The sequence below is a fragment of the Chlamydomonas reinhardtii genome, chromosome 5 (genome assembly GCF_000002595.2).
Source record: "Chlamydomonas reinhardtii strain CC-503 cw92 mt+ chromosome 5, whole genome shotgun sequence".
In the NCBI taxonomy this organism is placed as follows: Eukaryota; Viridiplantae; Chlorophyta; class Chlorophyceae; order Chlamydomonadales; family Chlamydomonadaceae; genus Chlamydomonas; species Chlamydomonas reinhardtii.
This window is the reverse complement of record NC_057008.1, coordinates 304,877-329,771: the sequence shown is the minus strand read 5'-3', so window position 1 is coordinate 329,771 and position 24,895 is coordinate 304,877. Positions and strand designations below refer to the sequence as shown.

General features: G+C 64.4%; 5 protein-coding genes across 6 annotated transcripts in view; 4 read left to right on the top strand and 1 right to left on the bottom strand.

Annotated features, from left to right (window-relative positions):
* CHLRE_05g233303v5 (uncharacterized protein) overlaps positions 1–1,307 on the top strand; it is a 20,744-nt gene extending 19,437 nt beyond the window's left edge. For both annotated transcript variants that reach the window (XM_043062172.1, XM_043062171.1), the window contains 2 exons: positions 212–340; positions 670–1,307. In XM_043062172.1, coding sequence (XP_042924540.1) covers positions 212–340; positions 670–888 — 348 coding nt within the window. In that variant the 3' untranslated portion in view covers positions 889–1,307. The remainder of the gene's footprint in view (positions 1–211; positions 341–669) is intronic.
* A 46-nt stretch (positions 1,308–1,353) lies between these two features.
* On the top strand, positions 1,354–7,759 carry CHLRE_05g233300v5 (uncharacterized protein). The gene is made up of 11 exons (XM_043062170.1): positions 1,354–1,517; positions 1,918–1,999; positions 2,468–2,521; positions 2,942–3,012; positions 3,304–3,430; positions 3,863–3,936; positions 4,334–4,370; positions 4,617–4,694; positions 5,086–5,175; positions 5,646–5,693; positions 6,178–7,759. The coding sequence occupies exons 1-11, from the start codon at positions 1,462–1,464 to the stop codon at positions 6,361–6,363; spliced, it is 903 nt and encodes a 300-aa protein (XP_042924538.1). The 5' UTR covers positions 1,354–1,461; the 3' UTR covers positions 6,364–7,759.
* Positions 7,760–7,853: 94 nt separating this feature from the next.
* On the top strand, positions 7,854–10,859 carry CHLRE_05g233350v5 (uncharacterized protein). Its single transcript, XM_001702163.2, has 2 exons — positions 7,854–9,675; positions 9,997–10,859. Exons 1-2 carry the CDS (start codon positions 7,960–7,962, stop codon positions 10,228–10,230), a joined length of 1,950 nt encoding a protein of 649 aa, XP_001702215.1. The 5' UTR covers positions 7,854–7,959; the 3' UTR covers positions 10,231–10,859.
* Positions 10,860–10,876: 17 nt separating this feature from the next.
* Positions 10,877–15,913, bottom strand: CHLRE_05g233400v5 (uncharacterized protein). The gene is made up of 9 exons (XM_043062176.1): positions 15,674–15,913; positions 15,015–15,062; positions 14,644–14,670; positions 14,409–14,450; positions 13,754–14,090; positions 13,370–13,585; positions 12,933–13,196; positions 12,339–12,627; positions 10,877–12,088 (listed from the first exon to the last, which is right to left on the bottom strand). The coding sequence occupies exons 1-9, from the start codon at positions 15,858–15,860 to the stop codon at positions 11,678–11,680; spliced, it is 1,821 nt and encodes a 606-aa protein (XP_042924537.1). The 5' UTR covers positions 15,861–15,913; the 3' UTR covers positions 10,877–11,677.
* Positions 15,914–16,503: 590 nt separating this feature from the next.
* On the top strand, positions 16,504–24,649 carry CHLRE_05g233450v5 (uncharacterized protein). Its single transcript, XM_043062179.1, has 13 exons — positions 16,504–17,080; positions 17,340–17,385; positions 18,014–18,103; positions 18,521–18,643; positions 19,115–19,215; positions 19,705–19,904; positions 20,279–20,318; positions 20,485–20,714; positions 21,305–21,409; positions 22,305–22,373; positions 22,873–22,974; positions 23,413–23,506; positions 23,873–24,649. Exons 1-13 carry the CDS (start codon positions 16,999–17,001, stop codon positions 24,046–24,048), a joined length of 1,458 nt encoding a protein of 485 aa, XP_042924536.1. The 5' UTR covers positions 16,504–16,998; the 3' UTR covers positions 24,049–24,649.
* Positions 24,650–24,895: the final 246 nt, after the last annotated feature.

Below are 24,895 nucleotides of genomic sequence, written 5' to 3'. Positions count from 1 at the left end.
CAGTTGTGACCGCACCCACACCCATCCGCACCCGCACCCCGTATTTTGCGCTCAGTCCTCATTGGGAATGCTGCAAACCAACCCCCACCCCCCCCCTGCCCCCCACCCACCCCACCCCTGCATCCACCCCACCCACCTCACCACCTCCTGCATCGTGCCCCTGCATCCACCCCATCCACCCCCCGCATCCACCTCACCTCCTGCCCTCCAGGCCAAGACCATCGACCTGTGCAACAACCCCAAGACCAAGGAGCCCAAGCTCACCGCCGCGCGCCGCATCATCGGGCCACTGTGGGAGGAGCTGGACGCCCAGCAGGAGGCGGTGACGCGGGAGGTGCAGGTGAGGCCGGGGGTGGAGGAGGAGGAGGGGGTGTGGGTGGAGGAGGAGGAGGAGGTGCAGGTGAGGAGGGATGGGGGAGGAGAAGGGGGTGTGGGTGGAGGAGGAGGTGACGCGGGATTGAGGGGGGGTGGAGGGGTGGAGGTGAGGGGTGGTGGAGGAGGGGGTGGTGGAGGAGGGGGTGTGGGTGGATGGAAACGGCTGACACGGAGCGTATTCGGGGCATGTGCAGCAGCATGCATTGGCCGGGCCGGGCCGGGCAGAGGGCAGGGCGATTCCCAGCACTTCACCCCCACCCACCACCACCACCCACTGCCGCCACCACTGCGCAGGCTCGTCTGGACGCGGCGGAGAGCGGGCTGCCGCTGCTGGCCGGCGCAACAGAGGCGGCGACAGAGGCGGCGGCGGAGGCGGTGGAGGCGGCTGGCGCGGGCACAGGCGCGGGCGTGGAGGAGGATTGGGCTGTGGGCGACGCACCGCAGCAGCAGCAGCAGCAGCAGCAGCAGCAGGGGGGCGGGGCTGCGGGTGGGGCTGACCGGACCGAGCTGTGAGCGTGCCGCGTTGGTCGTGTCGTGTGGCGTTGTTTGGAGCGAAGCGTGTGGGAATGTTTGGTGGGGCACAGCCGGAGCGTGTGTGGTAGTGCAGACATGCGCCGTGCAACTGCGGCGGTGCTTGGCGGCGGCGGCGGCGGCGGGTGCTTGGCGGCGGCGGCTACTAGGTACGGTCACTGCGCTGGCCATAGGGCTGCCAGGGGTGGTGCAAGCCGATGCGGCGCACGAAGAGTGCGGCAGCCCTGAGTGCCCAGCAGGTAGCTCATGTCACTGCTCGGTGCGTGGTGTGGTATGGCGTAGCTCTGGCAAGTAGTGTTGGTGTGAACAAATCAGGGGGGGGATGGTGCATGTGCGAAGGGGGGAAATGGTTCGCGCGGCGTGCCATCATGTCACTCGCTAGCAGCATGTAATGAAGCAGTGTATTATTTTCGTGCAAATTTTTATTGCTTAGGGACCTGCAATTATCGCTGGCGCCAAGTTTGCCAGCCGCCTGCACGAGCACCTCCGCGACAAGGCACCAACAATAGCACATTAAATTTAGGCAGTGTACAAAGAGAGAGCACTCGGGGAGCCATGGTGCTCTACTTAATCGGGCTTGGGCTCTTCAACGAGCAGGACATTACGCTCCGGTGAGGCGCGCGCCACCGTATCAACTCGCAAAGAATAGAAGGAGCTGCATATACGGATGTGATATTAAGAGCTGAGCGGGATGGCGATTCTGTGCGTGGCGGCGAGTCAACCATACTAAACGGCGTTCCCGCCCGGGCAACTCCCTTCAGCCCCGGCTTGGTGCACCGGTCCCACAGCCGTTAGGCAGAACTGTGTACTCATTAAACCGAATTAAGTTGAGAAGGTCCCATCCATAGTGCAACACCCTCGGCACAGCACAGGACAGCGGCGTTGCGCACCTGCCTGCTCTCGCCGCAACCCCAACCATGGCGACAACTCCTAGACAGTTTGCTCACGGTCAATGGTCTCAGGCAAATAACCCACGCCTCACCCCAAACTCTGCCCCCTGCCTCCTCCTAGCGGCCTGGAGGCCCTGCGGCGCTGCAGCCGTGTCTACCTGGAGGCCTACACCAGCATCCTGCTGTGCAACAAGGATAAGCTGGTGGGGGGGGCGGAGGGGGAGGGGGGAAAGGGGATTGAGGAAAGGGGGAACGAGGAGGGGACGGGGAAGGGAGGGCGAGGGGAAAGGGAAGGGAGAGAGGAGGGGAGATTTGTGGATAGGGCAGGAGGGCAGGAAGTCTTGAGTCGTGTCGCGGGATGGAATTGGCGCTAGTACCCTTGGGTTTGGTGCTTGTGCTTGGCTGGGGGTTGAAGCGCCGGTTGCGAGGCAGCCCACCAAGGGGTAGGGGGGAGGGAGGAGGAGCTGGCACTGCCCAGGGCTGCAGGCGGCAAGAGCGCACAGGCGGGGAGGCAAGGCCCGGGAAGAGCACGGCCAGCCCTCCTACTCCGCCGTGCGCCTGGCCGCAAGTCGCTCTGCTCGCCAGGCTCTCTGCCGCCAACACAAGCACGCAAAAACGCACACATACGGACATACCTCAAACCCCCTCCCCCCCTTCCGCCCCCCCCTCAGGAGAAGCTGTACGGCAAGGAGGTCATCATTGCGGACCGCGAGATGGTGGAGTCGGTGAGGGGGGGGGCCGGGGGGAGGAGGGGAGGAGGGGAGAGGAGGAGGGGGAGAGGAGGGGGAGAGGAGGGGGAGGAGGGGGAGGAGGGGGGGGAGAGGAGAGGGGAGGAGGGGGGAGAGGACGGGGGAGAAGTGAGGGAGGGTGCGTGTAGGCGCGTGTGGGCGCGTGTGGGTGCGGATGGGGTTCAGTCAAGGTGCAAACGCGGGCGTGTGGGTGGGGAGGGTGGGTGGGCAACGTGTGTGTAGATTGTTAAAAATTCAAGAGCCGAACATGTGCCGGTTCTGCAGGCGCACTCAGGGCAAGAGTGGCTCGGGCCCGGGCCCGGGTTCGCTCAGTCCCATCCACACACGCCCTCACACACCCCCTCCGCCCCCGCCCCCCCGCCCCCCTCCCCGCCCCCCCCCCCCCCGTACACGTAGCGTGCGGAGGAGATCCTGGAGGGCGCTGATAGCGGTGACGTGGCGTTCTGTGTGGTGGGCGACCCCTTTGGGTGAGGGGGGGGGCCGGGGGGCGGGAGGCTGGTGAGCTGGGAGCAGCAGGGCAGGAGAGCTGGGAACTGGGGGGCAGGAGAGCACTGACAATGGTCGTGAGTTGACGCCCTTGCTCACCACGTCACACCACCTCAAACCCACACAAAGGCTCCCCTATGCTGTTGCTTCTACTCCACACACACACACACATCTCTCCTCCCCGAATCTCCTCTCATAATCTACTCCAACCTCCTGCCCGCCTCACTCACCCACCCTCCCCACCTCCTCCTCCTGCTCCTCCTCCTCCACAGCGCCACCACTCACACGGACCTGCAACTGCGGGCTCGCGAGCGCGGCCTGACTGTGCGGGTGGTGCACAACGCCTCCGTGATGAACGCTGTGGGGGCGTGCGGCCTCAGCCTCTACCGCTTCGGCGAGGTGGGGGGTGGGGTGGGAGGTGGGGTGGGATAGGGAGGGATGGGGACTGGGAGGACTGGGAGGGGTTGGGAGGGACTGGGAGGGATTGTTGGGGGGATGGGGAGGGATTGGGGGCGATTGGGAGGGGTTGGGAGGGAAATGTTGTGGGGACTGAGGGGCCTGAGCCATACTTGGCACCTGAGTGGGGCCTTATCGCCCTGCAGCGACACTTGCCATTCATTTGCGGCCGGTGTGTCTGGGAGGAGCGGGAAGGGGTGTGTGCTGCCGTTGCATGCTGCACGCGCGGTGCCCGCCACACGCCGCCGGCACGCCAGCTGTGAGTCACCTCCTGGCGTGGTGCTGTACGGCCTTGTCCGGCCCCCCGGCCCCCCAGAGTGGTCCCATAACCCAAAACAAGACTGCTTCCTCCCTAATCCTCCCCCCCACTTTCAGGCCGTGTCCATTGTGTTTTTCACGGACAGCTGGCGTCCTGACTCCTTCTACGACAAGATACTGGCCAACCGCAAGTGAGGGTGACTGGGTTGGTTGGTTGGTTGGTCGGTTGGTTGGTTGGGTGCCGGGGCAGGCACCTGCGGCAGGCGGCGGTAGTGGAGGCGGTGGAGGGCTGGGTTCGGTTGGCATGCAGTCGTTCCCCTGACTTTACCCCTGTGATCCCACCTAGCGACAGTGCTTGCCCCTACTGGCAATCACACCAATACCACCGCAGCAGTTTCACGCGCTGCCCGCTGCTGCCCCGTCGCCACCCCACTCCCAACACCCAATACCTCGCCTGCCTGCCTGCCTGCCTGCCTGCGGGTCCTCGCGCACATCTCTCTCTCTCTCACGCACACACGCACACGCCCACACGCACCCTTTCCGCTTTCCATTTCCTCCTTATCCCTTGTGCTTTCTTGACGCACACAGGATGGGTCTGCACACGCTGTGCCTGCTGGACATCAAGGTGCGGCGGGGTGAAACTGGGGTGGGGTGAGAATGGGGTGCGGTGGGTTGGGGATGGGTTGGGGATGGGCTGGGGATGGGTTGGGAATGGGTTGGGCAGCAGGCACCCTGGCCTCTGTGCTGCGTGTGTGCGGTACAGACGCACCTAATCCTTCCACCTCCTCCACCTCCCTCCCTCCCTCCATCTCCTCCATCTCCTCCACCTCCCTCCAAACTTCGCCACCTTCCCCCCAAACCCCGCGCGCAGGTCAAGGAGCCCGACCTGGCGGCGCTGGCTCGCGGCCGCACTGTGTACGAGCCACCCCGCTACATGAGCATCAAGACGGTGGGGGGGAGTGGAGGGCAGGAGGGGGGCGGGGCGGGAGCGGGCTGGCTGTGTTTGGCTGGTTGGGGGGTGGTTATAATACCAGCCCAAACTAAGGCTGGGGGGAAGGGGTAGCGTGCTCGAGCTACCTGGGGGAAGGGAAGAAGGGAGGGGGGCTGCGAGGCAGGGGGGCTGCGAGGGAGGGGGGGCTGGGGGAGCCTGCATGGGGCTCCCCACTGCACCCCTGAACACACGGCACGGAGGAAGGGGGTTACATGCATTAAGTTTACGAAGGGGGGAGGTGCGCGCGGTCTTTCATTCCCCTGCACGGCTACACACAGTTACGGTACACGCACTCACACACACACACACACACACACACAACACACACACATTACATACGCACACACAGGCCATTGAGCAGCTGTTGGAGGTGGAGGCGGCACGTGGCGGCGGCGCATACGGCCCAGACAGCCTGGCGGTGGGGATAGCGCGGCTGCAGGTGCGTGGCGGGGTATGGGTGGGTGGGTGTTTGTAAAGCGGTACAGGATGCACTGAAGACTGCAGACGAATTCGTTACCACATGAGCGGCCGTCCGGGCGGCCGCGCTCCAGCTCGTTGTCCCCTGGGGGTGGGTGGGGGGTGGGCAGGGGGCGGGGCAGGGATGCGGACTGGCGGACGAGAGACGCAATGATGGGGGAGGTGTAGACACCATTTCTATTGAGCAACAAGAGACACAAGGATGCATGATATGGTGGCAACTCCCTGGTGCAGCACTGCACGGCTTCAACCATGTACGTCGTGTATGTGCCACCACCACCACCACCGCCACCACCACCCGCACTAAAGTACCTCTCCCTCCCTCCCTGCCCTCCCCTGCCCTCCCCCTCTCCTCCCCCTCTCCTCCCCGCGCCCCTTCGCCCCCCTCCCCCGCGCCCCTCCCCGCCCCCCTCCCCACCCACACACGCCCAGGCTGACGACCAGCAGATTGTGGCGGGCACCCTGGCGCAGCTGCTGGAGGTGCGGGAGAGGGGCCGGGCAGTGTGTATGCGTATGTGTGTGTGTGTGTGTGTGTGTGTGTGTGTGTGTGTGTGTGTGTGTGTGTGTGTGTGTGTGTGTGTGTGTGTGTGTGTGTGTGTGTGTGTGTGTGTGTGTTGGTGGTGGGGGTAGCCATCCATGGGATGGTGTGTATCAAATATGAAGTGAAGTGCCGACGTCCAGAATCAGGGGGGGGTTAGATCTATATTATCCAATTTAACACGTGGCCGTTTGAGGGGATTATTTGCCGAGGGGGGGCGGTGGGCTGGCAATACCGTAGAAGCATTGGACGGGCGGTGTGCTGGTGCGTGAGCAGCAAGAGTGGGGCTGAGGGGCGCAGAACCCGCCGCATCCCCCCACAGTCCATCCCGCCCCACCCCCATCCTCCCTCAAACCCCCCCCCTTGTACCTGGCTACGACTTCATTCCGTAAACTTACTGCATGTAACCCCCCCTTTCTCCTGCAGGTGGACTTTGGGCTGCCGCTGCACAGCCTTGTCCTGGCGGGTGAGGTGCACGTGACCGAGCAGGAGATGCTGCAGCACTACCGGGCGGGCCGTGGGCCGGGGGCGGTCACGGAGCCAGTGCCGGGGCTGGGCAGCTCCGAGAACACGGGGCAGGCGGCGGCGGCCGGGGCGGGGGCAGGGAGGTGAGGTGGAGGGGCGTGGCTTGGGGTGGGGTGGCGTGGGTGAGGTGAGGTGAGGTGAGATTAGGTGGGGTGGGGTGAGGTGGGGCTGGTGGTGCTGGTGGGCTGGTGTAAGCGATGGGACAGGGTAAGGGGCAGGTTGGCGTAGTCCCATTGTGCGCAGCGTATTTCCAGACCCCACCGGTGGGCGCGACGGGAAGGCGTGGAGGGCGGGGTGGGGTGGGGTGATGGCGGGTGAGGAGGTGGGGAGGTCTGGAGGCTGCGGGGGCGGTGCAGTTGGTGGTGGCGGTAAAGAGTCAGGCAGGGAGGCTCGCAGGCCCCAAGCAGTGGTCAGGGGCAGGGACTGAGGGGCAGGACCGAGGGACACGGGTACGTGCAGGTGGTGTGCACGGACAGAAGGACGACCGGGCTGTGTGGCAAGGCCTGCATGTGTGGAATTGTGTGGCTGTAGCTCCAAGAAGCGTTGCATAGTGCAGAGCGGGTCAGCGGGGGACTTCCAGTCTACCACACTGGGCCCTCACGGGCGGGCGTCGGACGGCGGATGTAAGGACGAGTAACAGCAGGCCCGGAATGTGAAGGCCTGCAGCGCCGGCAGGATACACCGGCAGCAAAAGCCGAAGCAAGACTGCGAGAATGGCATACTGTGCATAACGCTTAAGCCGGGAGAGGATGCAGCCACAGGGCTTGTATCTTCCAGGGCTAGGCCGACGCCGCTGGCGAGAAGCCGAGAAGGACCCTAACCAAGTTCTCGGCCAGGGCATCCAGGGGCCCAACAATGCCTAGTTTTTAGCGTTTGGGTTAGTTGGTAAAAGGGGTAGTTGGTGGGATTCGTTGACCGTACCGTATGCAGCCCCACGCGGCGAGAATGCACCCCAGGGAATGCCCAATCTTCTCGCCCATGGCCTACATTGGAGGCAATTTCTTGCTGCTCCCGAAGATGCAAGGGGTGAAGACAGGGGGGGTAGTCCGTGCAGATGGATGGGAGCGGACACTTCAGATGCAGATGGGGTAGCGGGGGAGCCGTAAAAGGCAGATGAGCCGAGTGCGGACTGTTGCAGGGGGAGATTGAGGCGTCAAACGAATGCGCCCGCGAGGGCAGCGCAAGTCCTAGTAAACAAAGAGTAAATGGTTCAAGGCACGGGGGAGGCCGCGTCAGGATCGTGGCGCTGGGTATGGCGCAGGGTGCAGCAGAGCGCACTGCCTGTGGATGAGATACACGCTCGATTATGCGTCGGAGCCCATGTGCACGTGTGCAATGGTGGCATACGGACCTGCTGACCGCGAGCGGAGGAGGATAAGGGTGTAGCTCTGCAAGCAATGGACTGATCAGGGGAGCTGCGTACCAAGGGGAACGTACCAAGTCTGTCCGGTTGTGGAGCTGTCGGCGCATTTCAATTTTCTTCGGGTTCCATCGACGTCGTTCCTCAATCTCCTTCCTGCTCAGACTCTCAGTCCCAGTCTCAGTCTCGGTCACTATATCAATACGTTTTGTTCATTCCTATCGTCAACATATAGCTTCATCTGCAGCTGTCCCGCCAAAAGCGAAAGCGCCAAAGTTGAAGCGCTTTGCCGCTGACTTCTCGCTTGACGCTGAGTCGCGGCCATGGACAGGGCTGTTATACCAGTGTTGCAAAGTCTGAGAGACGCCCCGCGCGATCAGCTGCAACAGATCCTTGGCGTGTCGGACATTGACGGTGTCTACAACGAGGTCGACTGCCTGCGCGTTGTGGAATACTTGGCTGTCCACAAACCTTCCCTGGATGAGCTTGACTTTGGCAGCAGCATTGACACTACGCGGTCTCGCGACGCGGCTGCTGGACGCCTGCCCCGCGTCCTGGCCTCCATCGCTGCCTCCTTCGAAGGACTACAGCGCCTGGTGCTGCCGCGGCTCTCCTGCCCGGTGGACCTGTCGTGCGTCGCCGCGCTCTCCAACAAGCCGCACCTGCGCGAGCTCGTCATCACGCTCAACACCGGTGAGCTGAGGCTCACGGATCAGGGCCTAGACGCACTGGGCGCGCTGGTGTCCCTGGAGCGCCTCACGCTCGACTGCCTGGACGTCGTGAGCAGCCATGGCAACCCCAGCAGCGAGGAGAGCCAGGCACGGATCCGGCCGCTGCAGCTGCTGATGGGCACCCACCGCCCGCCGCGCCTCCGCTACCTGAAGCTCGCCAACAAGGTGTGGTACGACGAGATGGCCGTGGAGCTGAGCTACGGCCAGCAGGAGCAGCAGGAGGAGGAGGGCCCGGAGCCGGCGCAGGGCACTGAGCCGCCGGCGCAGGCCCCGGAGGCGGGGCCGGCGGCCGGCGGCGGGGCCGCCGGCTTTGCTGGCATCAGCAGCATCGAGCTGCACGTGCCTGACCAGGCCCGCAGCCGCCTGCTGCGCCTGGCTGAGCTGGCGGGGCTCCTGCTGGGCGCGTTGGAGGACCTGGGCCAGCAGGTCATCCCGCTGCTGTCCGTGGCGAGGGTGCTGGAGGCCCACGACGAGGAGGCCGCGCAGCTGCTGCAGGCGCCGGACGCCGCACTGACGCGCCTGGTGCAGCGGTGTGCGCGCGTGGAGGTGAAGGGGATGGTGAACGCCGGCCGCCGCGGCAGCCCCGTCGCGGTGACTGCCATGGTGCAGTTGTTCGGGCCGCCGGAGGAGCTGAAGCTGCACCACGGCGAGTGGCGCCTGCGGGAGGCGCTGGAGGCGGCGCAGCAGCCGGCGCAGCAGCAGGACGGACGGGCCCAGAAGCGCCAGAAGGCGGAGGGGCAGGCGGCGGGACAGGAGAACCAGCCGCCGCAGCAGCAGCAGCAACAGGAGCAGCCCAAGGTGCAGGGGCAGGCGCTGGATCTCCTCACTATCAAGCCGCAAGCGGTAATGCGCGAGGCCCTGAGGCAGCTGTGGGGTGAGGCTCTGTCGCAGCAGCAGACCGGTGGCTATGCCCGTGGCAGCGGCGGCGGCCAGCGCGTGATGGTGATGCTCCGCGCCACGAAGCTGCCTCGGCCGCCGCCGCCTGTCGAAGAGATGTACGAGGACCTGCAGGGGTCCAAATGGCAGCTGTGGCTGGACAAGTCCCTGCGCAGCTGCCTCAGCAGCGGCGGCGGGCGCGGGGACAGCGGGCACCGCCAGCTCACGGAGTATGACGAGGCGCACGTGGTGGTGCCGGCGGAGAAGACGTTCCTGCTTGCGTGCGACGACGAGCGCAACGCGGAGCAGCTGGCGAGCCTGCTGGGCGGCGGGGGCTACGGCGGGGGCGGCGGCAACCAGGCGGCGGTGCTGCGCGTGCCGTGGGCGGAGTGCGAGAGCTGTGCGGATTTGATGGAGAAGCGGGTGCTGCAGGTGCGTGCGTGGCGTGTGCAGCAGGGACGCATCGTACCGCCAATCAGCGTATCCACCGGGTTAAGACGGCCGTGTGTGTGTGTGTGTGTGTGCGTGTGTGTGTGTGTGTGTGTCTGTGTCTGTGTGTGTGTGTGTGTGTGTGTGGCATTTCAGGGTGGCGTGTTGTGGAACCAGGAGAAGTATGCCTATAGTCTCTTGCATCCACCGTGCGTGACAGAATGCTTTGATTGGCATCCACAGTGCGTGACAGAATGCTTTGATTGCTTCATATGCATCGTGACTTCGTGCTCTATCCGCGCTTGTGCGCTTGCACATTTGCAGGTCCTTATTAGCACGTGGGACCGGCAGCTCGCAGCGCGCTGCAGCGGCGGCCGCGGCAAGCGTGCTGCTGGTGGCGCTGCGGACGCGGCGGCGCCGGCGGGCGGGAGCGGCACCGGCGGCGACAGGTTCGCGGCGCTGGGGCGGCTGCTGACCCTGGACGCGGGTGTAAAGCAGCTGTGGGACTCAGTGCCGCTGCCACAGGCGTATGAGTTCCCCGCGGAGGAGCTGTACTAGGTGGCGGCGCTACCGAGCTGTATACAGCCTCGAGGAGGAAGAGGGCAGCAACCAGCATGACAATGCCTGAAGCGATAAGGGTGGGCGCGGGAAGACCGCCAGTGTTGATTGTGGTGTGGCCACGGGCTACTGCCAGGCTGTGCTACTGCCAAACGTTTAACATTTGCTGGTGATTACATCTGTGTCGCAGGATAAGGTAGATGCATGGCCAGGCTGTTGCTGTACGGGATGTGCCAACGGTACATGGAAAAGAGGAGAGGGCCGCAATGGCGGTGTGCGGTGGTTTGTGCATGGGCATGCTTGCAGTGTTCGGCTCTGTATTGTTCAGTGATGGTCTGGCGTGCGCCCAGGTACTCCATCTGTATAAAGTAGTAGATAGGCTGTGGGTTAGATAGACAGCTGGGCGGATGTGCAACAGATGGCACGGCACGGGGCTCACTTGTACTATGCACTCTGAGATTGAGAACTGCCGCGGCCGGCCATGTGAGGTCAAGAATGGTACCTGCGCGCGTGGCGCCGTGGCTGTTATAACGCATCTACGCAATCCTCCATACATGTCTTGATGCACTTGAATGGAGCTCTTCACTTGATATGTAGCGGCAGCCGTGGCGCTAGGCCATTTGCTGAGTGTGGCGTCAAGGCAATTCTTGCAAGCCAGTTACAGTCATGCGTCATAGACACATTCGCTGCTGGACCTGGTGTCGGCCTCCCATTTTACCATAGCTGCAGTTCAGCCAAACGCGGCACCGTAGCAGCACTGCAGCACCGTAGCACCGCGGAGGGTGATGAGGAGCGTAGTCTCAAGTGATGGCTAGCATCCCGGCCCTTAAGGCGTATAGAATATAGATAGACGGCCCCGGATTCCTGCACCTATCAATCCAATACAAGCAGTTGGAGCGCCCCTACTGCTGGAGCCCGTGAGCCAGCCTCGAGCTCAAGTCGCCATCGCCCATGAAGGTGACCCATAGCGCCACCTGCATCAGCGACTACCCATGCAGCGCTCTAGGCAGCTGATCGCCTTATACACCCAAGCGAGCCACGCACAAGCAACGTGAACGCATCTCGCGACAATCAATTTCATTTATTCCGCTTCATGCACATATACTGGTGCTGCTTGTGAACCAGCCAGCGCTGCCATTGGCAACCCCAAACATACAGCAAGCCCACAACTGCCTTTAGACGCTGCTCCTGCCCCTGCCCCTGCCCCCGCAGCAGCTTGCGCCCCGTACACCACAGGCTGCCTGCCCACCTGCTGCTCACGTCGGCCGCCTTCGCCCCCAGAATGCTATCGCCGTACGTTGGCGCTGGCGCTTCCTTCCACACCCGTGCACACGTAACAGCAAGAATTTACTCACTCTGCTGTCACCTCTGAGCAGGGTTACCAACCTAAGCTACTGAGGCTCACTGGTGCTGGTACTAGCTGCGCGACTGCGCCAGCAGCAGCCCACTACCGCTCACCCGGCCAAGCGCCCGCGGCCCTGCAGCACATGCCGTCGGGGTCCACACATTGCAACCACTCGTGTTCCAGCAGCTGCTTCGCACTGCGCTGCTGCAGGGCGGGGCGAGTGAGGATGGCTTCCAAGAACGCCTTCCCTTCCGCCGAGTCCACGACCCGCCAGCACGCGGCCTGCACAGCCCACGCAAGCTGGAACAGGTCCGACGCGCGCGTGTAGCGGCCGTCCACCAGGGTGGTGTCGGGCTGCCAGCCATCCGGCTTGAAGGCTGGCGGTGGCGCCTGGTCGGCGAGGGCGCACGTCTCCAAGTCAAGCAGGAACCAGCGGCGGCTGCCGCCGGTGGGCGAGTCCGGCGGGGAGCACGCGAAGTTGTCCCAGCGGAGGTCGCGGTGCACGAAGCCCGCCTGAACGGGCACGTCGGTCGGTATGTAGTGTGTAAGCAGCAGGGAAGTGAGCGGCCTGCGCTTGTAAGTTTGCGCTATACGGCGCTACCGTATTGCAGCTAAAAGCAATGACACACTGCAGCTGCCATCCGCTGTAGCAGGAACTAACAGCACCCCCCTGTCATTGCCGTGCGCGCATGCTTCCGCAATTGCTTGCACCGCCGGCCGCCCGCGCATTTACACCCATCCACCCACCCACACACAAACACACCTCGTGAATCGCCGCTAGGCCGTGCAGCAGGCCGTGCAGCATCAGCCGCGCTTCGTCCTCCGTGCCGGGCAGCGCGCTGCTGCTCTGCAGTCCCAGCGGAGTCAGGTCCACACAGTACAAGTCGCCCTGCAGGGTGGGCGTGCCCATCACGGCGTGCACGAGCCCTGGGCGCTGCGCGGTGGCGGCGTACAGCCCCGCCAGCGCTGTGAAGCCCACACCGCACCAGGAGGCGAAGGCGGACCATGGTGACAGCCGCTTCCGAGCCGCCAGCACGTCGGTCCGGAACAGCCTGAGGAGCACATACGGTAACCGGCGGTGGCGTGATGTGTGTACGCATGGGTTCTATCTATCTGACCACACGTGCGTTCCATGTGACACGCGCTCAAAGTGGCGGTGCGCAGTAGGCGTACAGGCAGGTATAGGTCAGCTGCTGGAAGCATGGGTCGACTGCCCGACCGGCGTCCGCCGTACCATATAGCCAAGGAATGTGCGCCCACCTGCCAACACACGCACGTACCCACGCACCAAAACATCCACCCACCCATTCACCCCACAGCCACTTGCCCTTCACACAAACCCTCCGCCCTTGCTTACAGCTCGCGCGTGAATCCAGGGCCGCTACCACGCATCACAGCGCCAGCGGGCAGCGCATCCGCCGGATACCGCGCCTGCTGCGCGCGGAGAAGCTGGTAGAACTTGATGGTGGCCATCACTGCTTCGGCACGGTCGGCATGATTGGTCAGGTTGTACCGGGGGCTGATGGCGCGCGGTGCCGAGGCCATACCGCCTCTAGCACGCGAGACGGCATAGAACTGCAGATGGCTGCCTGCAGCTGCAAAGCACGGCAAGTACTCGGTGCTGGATGGGGCAGCAGTGGCAGGGCGGGCACAGGGGAGCAATGCCATGTCAGGGAGCGGTTTTCAAGGCAAGAAGGCATGATGTTGGAAACAGGTATGATCCGTGCGTGGAGCCCCTTCCAATGCATATATACAGCCAGCCATACATAAGACAGGATCTATCGCGTCACTCACTCGCCGTAGTACAGCGGCGTCCAGGCCGCCATCTTCTTGTGCAGGTCCCCGACCGCCTCTTCCAGGCTTGCTGCCTTGACCTCCCATTTCGCCAGCAGCCTGCCGTCCTGTCCCCGCAAGAATCCATCCGGCTGCACAGGCGAGCCGCCAAGCGATTTGGTTGTTGTCATGGTGTGTAAGGTGCGGTCCAGCTGCTGGTCACGCGCCACCACCAGTCTACGGACAAGAAAGGGGAGGAGGTAGGCAAGGGCTGAGCAATGGATATCCCGGCACAATTGACGTACACGCACACGCGATCTATCTACTCTTCAGCCCGATCCATGCCAGCGCTTGCGCCCCGCCAAAAGAGTCACACACAGCACCTGCTGTACGTTTCCATCGTACCCGATGCGGAGGCTCGCTGGCAGCGCGTTGTCCAGCGCCTGGAGCAGTGACACCACCACCACGTGCTCCATGATCACAGTCCACACCACCGCCGAGCCACCCTGACGCAGTGGCGACGCCAAGCTCGCCCCTATGGCAAAGGCAAGCTGACCCGAGGCGGCCCTGAAGTGCGACTGCAGGGCGGGAGGCAGCCTGACCGCGCTCAGCGCATCCACACTGATCGGGATCTGAGCTGCGGGCGGCCCCTGGATGAAGCGGTGCAGGTCATCCAGATGCGGAGGCGAGCCCAGAGGCGGCCCGAGGAGCTGTGTGGCGTACTCCCGGGAATTGTCCACGCCTTGCAAGCAGCGAGAAAATGAAGCAACAATGTTTAGCAATGTAGTTTGCCAGTTGTGTGAGCGGTGAGCTGCTCCGCAGTGGGGGCCGGCGGTGTCAGCCGTGCACTCAACTTCGTTCACCCATTCGCCCGTCATCAACTTGGCCCGCTACCCCTCAAGACCTATCCGCTTCCTACGACCGACAGGCCTAGAGGCGCCTGCAATGCATGGAGTTTGAGGGGCCACCCAGCTCCAGTCCTTGGGAACCCCACGAGTTATTCCCGCTGACCCCTGCCGATTTGTGTCAACCAGCAACCAACCGCCATCAAACAACCCACCGTCAGCTGCCGTGCTCCCTGAGCCTGGTTCGGCCGCATCGCCTGCATAACGTGAAAGCAGCAGCCGGGGGCCACACGCACGCAGCAGGTTAGTCACTGAACGTCAGGCTGTATCCTGGAGACACTGTGGTGGTGGCTGCGCAAACCAACGGGGAGTGTACTAGAATGCCGGTAGGTGCGATACATCCGTGTGAGCCCTACCCCTCCCACAAGCCAACCAACAGGTGACCCCTACCCGTTGCCGCCACAGCTCCGTCTGCACCTGGGGGCACAAGGCAGAAGGAAGGGACAGGGCACAGGATGAATGGCCACAGCATATCCGGTTCAGCTGTGCATAGCTTCACAGCTGCATGAGAGCCACAGGCACACTGCGAGCCGCTTCGGTCGAAGCAATTACGGCTGCTGATGGCTGCGGGGTTTTAGGAGTGTGGCGGGAGTCGTGGCGTCAAACACCGATGCCCCCACGTCAGATAGAGTAAACAAACCCGCCAGCTTGTCGAAGCGACACACGCTGGTCAGGATGAGGACTCAGGCGGTAGGGGGCCATGCGCCCAAAGAAAAAACCAGGCCAAGTCGCCGGTGAGAGCCAACCCAACGAAAACTCACCGGCTCCGCCCGTGCTCCCCACACCCAGCAGGCCAGCCGCCGCCGAAGCTGCATGCCATGAAATGGAATGGAGGCGGCCGGGGCGCACATGCAACAGATTGAGAACTGCGTGCCACTGCACGTGCTCAATGCTTGTGTAGGCGGATTGCGGGGGGTGGGCAAAGAGGAAATCAAAATGCAAGCGTGCTAAAAAAGGTCAAGGTCAAGGTCAAAAGCCGGCGGCAGATCGCTCGATGCCGCTGCTGAGACGGGAAACTCGCAGGGCGGCTCCCAGCGGCATACACAACGCGCCAGCTTGCTGTTTGTGCATACCGATAGGGAACAGCGTCAGGAGACACGATGCAACGTGCGGGTCAGCCGAGCCAGCACCTTGGAAACCGGCGGCGCTGCAGGCTGAGTGCTACTGCCCCTCCTACCGCTCAGCTGCGGCCGTGAGCTACGGGCCGCACCCGGTTGTGTAGCCGTCTCAGATATCGCCTAGCAAGCTGATGGTTTGGCGCTTTGGCTTTGATGCTTTGTGGAACGTCCCGGCCCGGCCAGTCCTGGCCCGGCCCCAGCCGACCCTGGCCGGCCAGTTGCTACTCTGCTCTCGAGCAACTTCATGCTCGTCGGACGTTGGCATACCATGTATATTATCGTGCGATAACAGTCATACATACCCTGGAGAGCAATGACCTTGTCGAGGATTTCGCGCGCGGCCGCCGGCTCAGCACGCGGAACGCGGAAGATAGTCCGTTCGGCTGCTGAAGCCTCCGAAAAGGCATTCACCGCGTCGACGGTCCATTTGGTGGTTGGGGCGAGTCGTATACGTTTAGCCTCGGCCTCTTGAATTTCTTGTGCGCTCATCGCGTGAAGTTTATGATAGTTGCTTCAAATTGATCACCACAGCAAGCTTCATGTACTGAGTACTAATCTGGGTGACGGCATAGTTCGGGGGCGCCTCACGCACCCCATTCCCAACCCCCAACCCTTCGCACAGATGTCCGCGGTGAGGAGCCCGGCCTGACGCATGTGGCGCACCGTGGCGGCCTGCTGCGGCTGGAGGGACTGGAAGGCACGGGCCACCCGCGCCATCCCCCGACAGTCCTGTGAAGCCCCCGGACCGTTCTGTAATCGCCTGGGCTCTTGGCCTGTTGCTTTTGAGAGGGTGTCCCAGCTGAAACCTGCAACTTTGGTTTTGGCTATCACTCCCGCACTGCATCTGAGTTGTCGCGGGGGGGTCCCGGCCGCATCTCGACACAGCCCCCAGCCCGGTCAAAAGCGCCGTCAATAGCGCCATCAGGGTTGGCATACGAAACACAGTGCGACGCCAATGGTCTTCACATATGCCATGGCCATCCCCTATGACTTGTAATATTTCCTCGGGTTTAATCTCCTTTCGCCCAGTAAGGCGGGGGTGGCTCGGGGGAGGGGGACCGTGTCGAGTAGGCGTGCGCAAGGCTGCAATCATGTGTCAGGACAGAAGCCCGGCATATCCTTGAGGGCTCGTCTTGCTGAGTTTGATTTAGATGTTGGATAAAAAATTTGATTCTGACTCTGTAAGGGGCTTGACCTTCGTTACCCGGCTCGGACGTGCGTGAGTGTAAACTCCATATGCCATAAGGTTGCCAATAGAAGTTACAACGTATTCCTCCATACATATTTACTGTAGGCGCGATCGGCGCACGTCGCGCAAAGACACTGCAGCCAGCTCACCACGAATGGATCGATGACGGATTTAAGCGCATATAGTGCATATCACATATGCCAGCGCATTGGCTGCTTCTTACTCTTGAAGCAGCTGTTGTTGGGCAATTTGCTGGGACAGCTCCAGCCCGTCGTAGCGGTTCCCTGCGCAGCGGGCTGCACCAAGTATGGCACCTGCAACCTTGAGCTGGGGAGATGCGATTGCCCGCGCAACTTGACTGGCCCGGCGTGCGGCGAGTCGGTGCCATCTCTGGGTCGGGCATGTAAGCACTTCGGCTTCTTCTCTGTGGAGGAATGCATGGCGGAGACGCCCCTGCGCTGCCTCAACGCCTGCAACGGCCGGGGCAAGTGCTACGCGGGCTGGTGCCACTGCCAGGAGGGTGAGTGGGCGGTGGCCAGGAGGCTGCGGGGGCGGCGGCGTGTTCCATGCACACCACATCCCCTTTCCCCTTCCCCGCATCCCCATTCACCACTTGTGGGTCACGCGGTGAAGGGCGCACGAGCGCTTCCTGTCCCATCCCCTGGCGGACGCTGGCGGCCTCATTGCCGCCCCCTCAACTGCCTCACCTGTACCTTACCTGACTGCCCCTGCGGTGCGCCACACCCGCACCCACACCCACACCCACACGCCGGCTGCAGGGTACTACGGCGCAGACTGCTCGTTGTCGCTGGATGGGCAGGGCAGGTGGGCATCGGGGTTGGGGCGGGACGGTTGGGGCGGGGCGGCTAGAATGTGGAGGTTGGGGACGTGTCATGTCGGACTGCTGTGAGCGGGCTGGGGCCAGGGATGGGAGGAGAGCGCTGTGAGAGCCGCCCATACACCCAGTGGGCGTGCACGGGAGGGCAGGGGGGCGTACTGGCGTGGGCAAGGGGCCGGCCGTGCCGCCAGCATAGCCTTGCAGGGCGGCCAGGGGGGGGTCAGCCGAAGCAGCAAGCTACCCAGCGCCATACTGGCACAGGGGCAGGGCCAGGGGCAGCAATGATGCCCGTGTCTGTTTGGGTGCCGCAGCCGCCGCAGCCGCCGCAGCTACGTGAGGGCTGGGTGACGGAGTGGCGGCAGGGGACAGAGGTGACAGCGGTGGCAACAACAGAGCCTGCAGGCGCAGTGCCGTCACCACTGCCACCAGCACTCCAAACACCCCCACCCCCACCCTACGCGCTGGAGCTGGCCGCTGGACTTCACGGACATCGGTAACAACGCGTCTGCTATACCACTGTACTTGGCTACGCCTTCTCTTCTTAAATAATCATGAGTGTAACCCCCACCCTCACGCCCACCCCCGCCACCGCCCGCACTGCCGCCGCCCCCACAGGCCGCAGCAGCTGGCGGGTATGGGCTACGCACCGGCTCCTGGCGGCCCCCGCATCTACATCTATGAGCTGCCGCCGCGCTTCACCACACAGTGCGTCCCGGTGTGCGCACGCCTGTCAGGGAGGGGAGGAGGGGGCACGGGGTCCAGCACCCAGCACCCAGGACCCAGGGAGGTGTAGGTGCCGCTGATGCGCCAGACGGCATGGCCTAGCTGTGGTGGCAGCTGTTGTCGTGGCAGCTGTTGTCGTGGCAGCACCCGCCGGCCGGCAAGAGGGGGCCGCGGCGGAGTTCTGTGATAGGGGATGAGCACAGCGTGGCAGCGGGCAAGGGCCCCTAATAAACCTCCAATGCCCCTCCCAGCTCCTCCCTGCTTCACCTCCTTCACCTCCCTCCGCACCACACAACACCACCCGCGCTGTGGGCTGCTTCTGGGACTTGCTTTAGTTGGGTGTGGCGTCAACTGTTCCCCCCCCCTCTCGCCTCCCCCCACCCCCCACCCGCCTCTCAGTAAGAACCTGGACAAGTTCGACCGACCGCTGTACGCGCACCTGTGGAAGCGCATCATCAGCTCCGGGCACCGGACCCTGGACGGCGGCGCAGCGGACTACTACTACATCCCCGTGGACTTCAGGTGTGTGTGGGGGGGGGTGTGGGGGGGGGCGGGGGCGTTGTAAGTACGGTACCAGCCCAAGCTGGGAGGGTGGGGGTGGGGAGCACACGGGAGGAAACGTGCAGGACGGGGTAGTGGGAGCGAGCGGTGGCGGCGATGGGGTGGGGTGGGGGGCGGTGGGTTTGCTGCAGCGCTGGCAGCAAAAGCCATGACAGGATAGGTCGCATCCCAGGCGGGTTGGGCTGTCGCGCCCCCGCCGCGCCAGTGTGTGTGGAGTGCGCGGGGATGGGAACCAGGTGGCACGAGAGGCCCGGCCCATGCAGCGTGCGCACAAACACACCTGAACGCCATTCCTCCCTGTGCTTTCCCCTCGCTTTCTCTCTTACTTACACACACGCGCGCACACACACACACACACAAACACGCACGCACACACACACACGTGCGCGCGCACCCTTTCCCTCCTCCCCTGCCCCTCTCCCCCCCTCGCAGGTACCTGTTCGGCGAGGCGGCCCAGGTGCTGTCGTACGTGGCAGACACGTGGCCCTGGTGGAACGCCACGGGGGGGGCCCGGCACCTGCTGCTCAGCACCAGTGAGTGAAGCAGGGGGGGAGGGAGGACCCGGGGCACGGCGAGGGGGGAAAGGAGCGGGGGTTGGGAATACAGTCACAGACCCAGTCGCAACACGCCCAAGTGCTACTACAGCGCGTGGAGGGTGGTGGGGCTGGCGGGTGTTGCAGCGGGGCTGTAGGCTGCACGACAGCCGTTTCCACCCAGCCGACAACGGCATCGGTGGCCCCCATCGCCAATTTGCCATGCCCCCGCGCCACCTCTAGCCCTGCAACAGTAGCAGTATCCGCCTTGGGTCTCGGTGTCATCCTTGGGATGACGGGTCCTGCCTGCGCATACACATTGACGTGCATGGCTTTGGGCGTAACCTGTGCCGTGCATCTAGGGTAAACCCTGAAACCCTGAAACCCTGAAACCCATCTGAAATCCTGGCATACACGTGTACACAATATGCCGTCTCCCTTCAGCGCGCACCGTACGCCCGCACACCCGTGTAAAACCACTCCCCACAGGCGACCTGGGCGGCTGCGAGGGCAAGCAGCTGATGCGCATCCGCAACGCCACCTCGCAGTCGGTGTGGGTGACGCCCTGGGGGCTGACGCGCAAGCACCCGCGCGTGTGGTGGCCCGGCTGCCACCGCCCCGGGCTCGACGTGGTCATCCCCATCCCCGCCCAGACGCCCAACATGCTCATGACGCCACTCAACCCCAAGGTGTGTGTGTGTGTGCGTGTGTGTGTGTGTGCGTGTGTGTGTGTGTGTGCGTGTGTGTGTATATGTGCGTGTGTGTGTGTGTGTGCTTGTGTGTGCGTGTGTGTGTGTGTGTGTGCGTGCGTGTGTGTTCAAGAGCATAACGAAGGGTAAACGCAAAGACCATGTACGGTTGTGTGTGTGGTGTGTGCGTGGAGGTGTGGAGGTGCGAGTGTGCCGCTGCGTGGGTGTGCATGCGTTCAGGGTTGGGGCCGGCCGCTTGTGTGCTGTGCATGGCGCGACCTTGCGTGTCGTGCCGCCCCCACCTCATCCCACGCCACGCCACCCCTCCCCACGCCGCCCTCACCCCACGGCCCACGCCCCCACGCCACCCCCAGGTCAAACCCATGGAGCGAAACATCACCTTCTACTTCGCCGGTGAGCTGCCTGCAGATGCGTGCGTGGCAAATGCGAGCGTATAAATGTGTGCGTGCGCCTATGTACGGTATGCATGTGCAAACATCCCTCTGCCCGCCCGCCCGCCCGGCCGTTCGCCCGGCCTCACCGCCGCCTCGACCCTCATCGCCTCCGCCCTCCCCCCCAGGCAAGATCTGCGGCGACAACAAGGACCCCAAGTCCGACACCAGCGCCTGGCCCATCTGTCAGACGCCCACCAACCCGCTGTACAGCGCCGGGATGCGGCAGGCGGTGTACTTCCACCACTCCAAGCGGCCCGGCTACGTCATCGTGCCGCGCAGCCGCACCTACGTGGCCGACATGAGCAGCGCCCGCTTCTGCCTGGCGCCCACGGGGGGAGGGCACGGCAAGCGGCAGGTGGGGTGGGGGGAGGGCACGGCAAGCGGCAGGTGGGGTGGGGGGAGGGCACGGCAAGCGGCAGGTGGGGTGGGGGGAGGGCACGGCAAGCGGCAGGTGGGGCGGGGGGAGGGCACGGCAAGCGGCAGGTGGGGTGGGGGGAGGGCACGGCAAGCGGCAGGTGGGGCGGGGGGCGGCAGGTGGGGTGGGGGGGGGGGCAGGTGGGGTGGGGGGCGGAAGGGGGGCTGGGGGCGGAAGGGGTGGGGGGCGGAAGGCGCGGGGGAGGAGGGGCGGGGGCGGTGGTGATGCACACGTGGAGCGGCACAGGCAGGAGCGTGTGTTGGCGTGAGCAGCCCCGGCTCCCCGCCCCGGGTGCTGCTGCTGCCGGGGCACCTGGGTACCTGGCGACGCCCTTGCGCCCCATCCCGTGTACACCCCCTGTCTCCCTCTCTGTGCCATCTTTGCAACCCCCATCCCGCGCACACACCCGTCCCGTACACCCGGACTCCCCCCCCCCTACTTCTGATGATGATGGCACTATATCATCTGGCCTGGGCACATCATCCCCCGCACCGCCCGCCCCGCCCCGCCCCCCCCCCGGCTCGCCACAGGTGCTGGTGGCTCGTTTCGGCTGCGTGCCTGTGCCCGTCACCGACTGGGTGCTGCAGCCCTACGAGCCCGAGCTGGACTGGGCCGCATTCAGCGTGCCCGTGGCGGTGAGAGGAGGCGGAGGAGGGGGAGGAGGAGGAGGAGGAGGAGGGGGAGGAGGAGGGGGAGGGGGAGGGGCGGGAGGGGGAGGGGGAGGGCAGCAGCAGGTGGCGCGGTGGCGGGGGATGTTGTTACTATTCCCAACAAGATAACAAGGACATGAAGATGCATGCCAGGACAGGTTCGGGGGACAGCGGCAGGGTGAGGGTAGAGCTTGCGCGTCCTCCTCACCCGCCAGCTCCAGGTCAGCATACGCCTGCGTGGTTGGGTGTGTGTGCGTGCCGTTGCTGGTCACCCTGCCCCTCCCCCCCAACACTACCACCACGATTCTGGATCCCATGCCACCCGCGGCTCGATCCCAACTCTAACCGCTTCCATTCCGGCTCGGGCACATGCGTACGGGTACCCTGCATCCCACTTCAAACGCCATTCCAATCTCCACCACCGCCCTCCACTGGCACCCCACCTGCATCTCCGGGTCCAGCGCCGACTCCTCGTGCTGCTCCGGCGAGGCCGCGCCCGCCCCCGCACTGACGCCGCCGCCACCACTGACACCTCTCCCGCCGTCCGTGTCAGGCACGCTGTCACTGCCAGCCGCCGCGCCACCCGCAGACGCCGTACGCGCGCCGCCGCCGCCACCTCCACCTCCACCTCCACCTCCGCCCGACGAGCCCACGCCATTTGCAGCGGCCGGCGGCGCTGACACGATTTTTCCCGGGGCGGTGGCTCGCGTCGAGGGCGCGCCCGACGGCGCGGTCGAGGGCGCTAGGGGGACCCCGCATGCCCCACGGCCCCAACAGCCTTGCGCGCCCCTGTCTCCCCCACGTCCCCCTGTGGTGTCCTCCATGCATGCCTCCCCTCGCCCACTCCTCACCCACTCCTCCCCCACTCCTCCCTCTCCAGGAGGCGGACGTGCCACGTATGCACGAGATCCTGGCGGCAATAAACGACACCGCCCTGGCGCGAATGCAGGTGCGCGTGCGGGGTTGCGGGAAGGGGGTAGTTTGGTCCGACCCCAACTAAACCAGGACCCAGAACAAGAGCGCGGAGGAAGTTTGGTCTTAACCTTTATCTTGGGCGCCCTTGGGGAGGAAAGGCGAGGCGGGGTTGGGGGTATCTAGTGCAGGCGGGGGCTGGGTAGGGCAGGGTCCTGCAGTGGGAGTGTCTGCATGTTACAGGCAGGGAGGTCGCAGGGGGCGGTGCCTTGTGGGGGTGAACCCCAGGGCGCGGCCAGTCCCCGCCACACCCCACGGCCGCACCCCCGGCAGCCACACCCGCCACACCTGCCGCGCCCGCTGCTCCTGCCGGTCCCGACCCACTGCCAGTGCCGTGTGCCTTGAATACCGCCCCCCCCCCGGACGTCTATCACTCCGTTCCCCATGAACGGCTAAGCCCCCCCCCCACACACACACACACGCACACACACACACACACACACACATACACACACACGACCACGTGACCCCTGCAGCGGGCGGTGGCGTGTGCCAGCAAGCACCTGTGGTGGAGCAGCATGTGGGGCGGACTGTTCGGAGACGACGGCCGGTACGACGCCTTCGCAACCCTCATGGAGGTGAGGGCGGGGGGGGAGCAAGTGGGAGAGACGGGGTCGGGGCGGGGGCAAGTGTGTGTGTGTATGTATGTGTGTGTGTGTGTTAAAAAACGAAACGAAAGCCCGCCCAATGACGGACGGAGTTACTTACCGATACCTACCAATTTACCGAGCGTCGCGTGGTTGCCGTGACCCAGGTAGTCATACTTACGGCATACCCGCGATAAGCCTGGAACCCCACGGGCGACCATTCGGCCATTGTGTGTGTGTGTGTGTGTGTGTGTGTGTGTGTGTGTGTGTGTGTGTGTGTGTGTGTGCGTGTGTGTGTGTGTGTGTGTGTGCGTGAGTGTGTGTGTATGCGTGAGTGTGGGGTGTGTGTGTGTGGGGTGTGTGTGTGTGTGTGTTACTCGTGTTTGCTGCGGGCTTGCAATGACGCTCAACCCGCACCTCCCCCCCCAGATCCTGCGTGTACGTGCGGCTCACCCCGGCACGCCGCCGGAGCGCTACCGCCTTGTGGACGAGCGGTTCCGCCGCTTCGCCGACTGCGAGCTGGGTGAGAGCAGGGCGAGAGCGGGCCGAGAGGGGCAGGGGGTGGGGGTTGGGTCGTGTAAGCGGGGCTGGACGGGTGGGTGGCGGAGGGCATGAAGGGGATGGTGCGCGTGCGGGGCAGCACGTTTTCTACTCCCACCCAAGTGCCGCCTCGGACCGCGCACTAAGCAACCCCATTCCCGCCTGGCGCGGCCGCACCGGCGGAGTCTGCCCGCCCGCACTTTGCCCACCTGCCACCATGCCCAACTTGCGGCCTCCGGGCCTCCGACTCTTCACCTCCCACACCACCCACACCTGCCCTCTCTCTCTCTCTCCCTCGCCTCCCCACTGTACCGCCCTGCCCACTGTACCTGTACTGCCCACGACGCAGACGACGAGCCGCCCGCCGGCGTGCGGCTGTGCACGTACGGCTACGACCGCGACCTGGTCCGACTGGCGCCCACGCCGTACTGCGGCTGGCGGGAGTACGGCAAGTGGGGCATCCCCGGCGGCGCCATCTGCGAGGGAGCCGACAACATAGCGCAGTGCCCGCGGCCCTGGCAGTAGCACCCGCGACAGCAGTAGCAGCTGCAGCGGCTGCAGCTGGTTGCTGCTGCGTCGGGTGCAAGTGGACGTCTGAGGGGCAGCTTGGCGCAGCTGATGGATACTGCATGGCTACTTGATAGGATGGTGGTAACGCGGTGGTGGTAGCGCGCATAGGAAGGCGGCATAAGCACGCGCGTGGGAGGTAGTGAGAGTGTGAGGGCATTGGGCCACTGACTGATTCAGTTACCGGGACTGCAGGAGTAGGTGTGTGCGCGAGGGCCAGGTGGCGAGGGCTGGAGGCCTGCGGAGAGAAGCGTGTGGCAGGCAGGGGCGCGCGGCATTCGCGCCCATCTGCCGGCTTTGCACATTCAGCCACTCTGCGCGCGCATGAGGGGGGGGCGGCGCGTGGTGTCCCGCCATCGTTGCCCCGCCGTTGGAGGGGGTGGGGCGCAGGGGAGGGGCACAGGGGACACATATGGGCACCCCTTGTACGGCGTGTCATGCACGTCACCCTCCTGGCTCCTGCTGGTCCATCACACCCCTTGTGTGGAGCCGCTATCGGCTTGCTCCGGCTAATTTTGACACGCCGCCTATTAGCGTTCAATAGGCTTTACCAAATCTAGGGCCGCTACTGCTGCTGCTGGTGCGGCCAGGCCCTCCTCCACCACCACCACCGCCGTCGCCTAATCCAGCTGTCTGACTCGGACAGCACTGTGGCGAGCCGCATGTGCAGGCCTCCACACGGCAGGCTTCTGTCGCGATGGATATTCCGTCATTTCCGTGTGCTGATATCCCCCTGAGGCCCTACCCTAGGCCCTGCCTCAGGGCCCCGACTAAAGTGGATCTTGAGTGGGACACCTCTCTGACC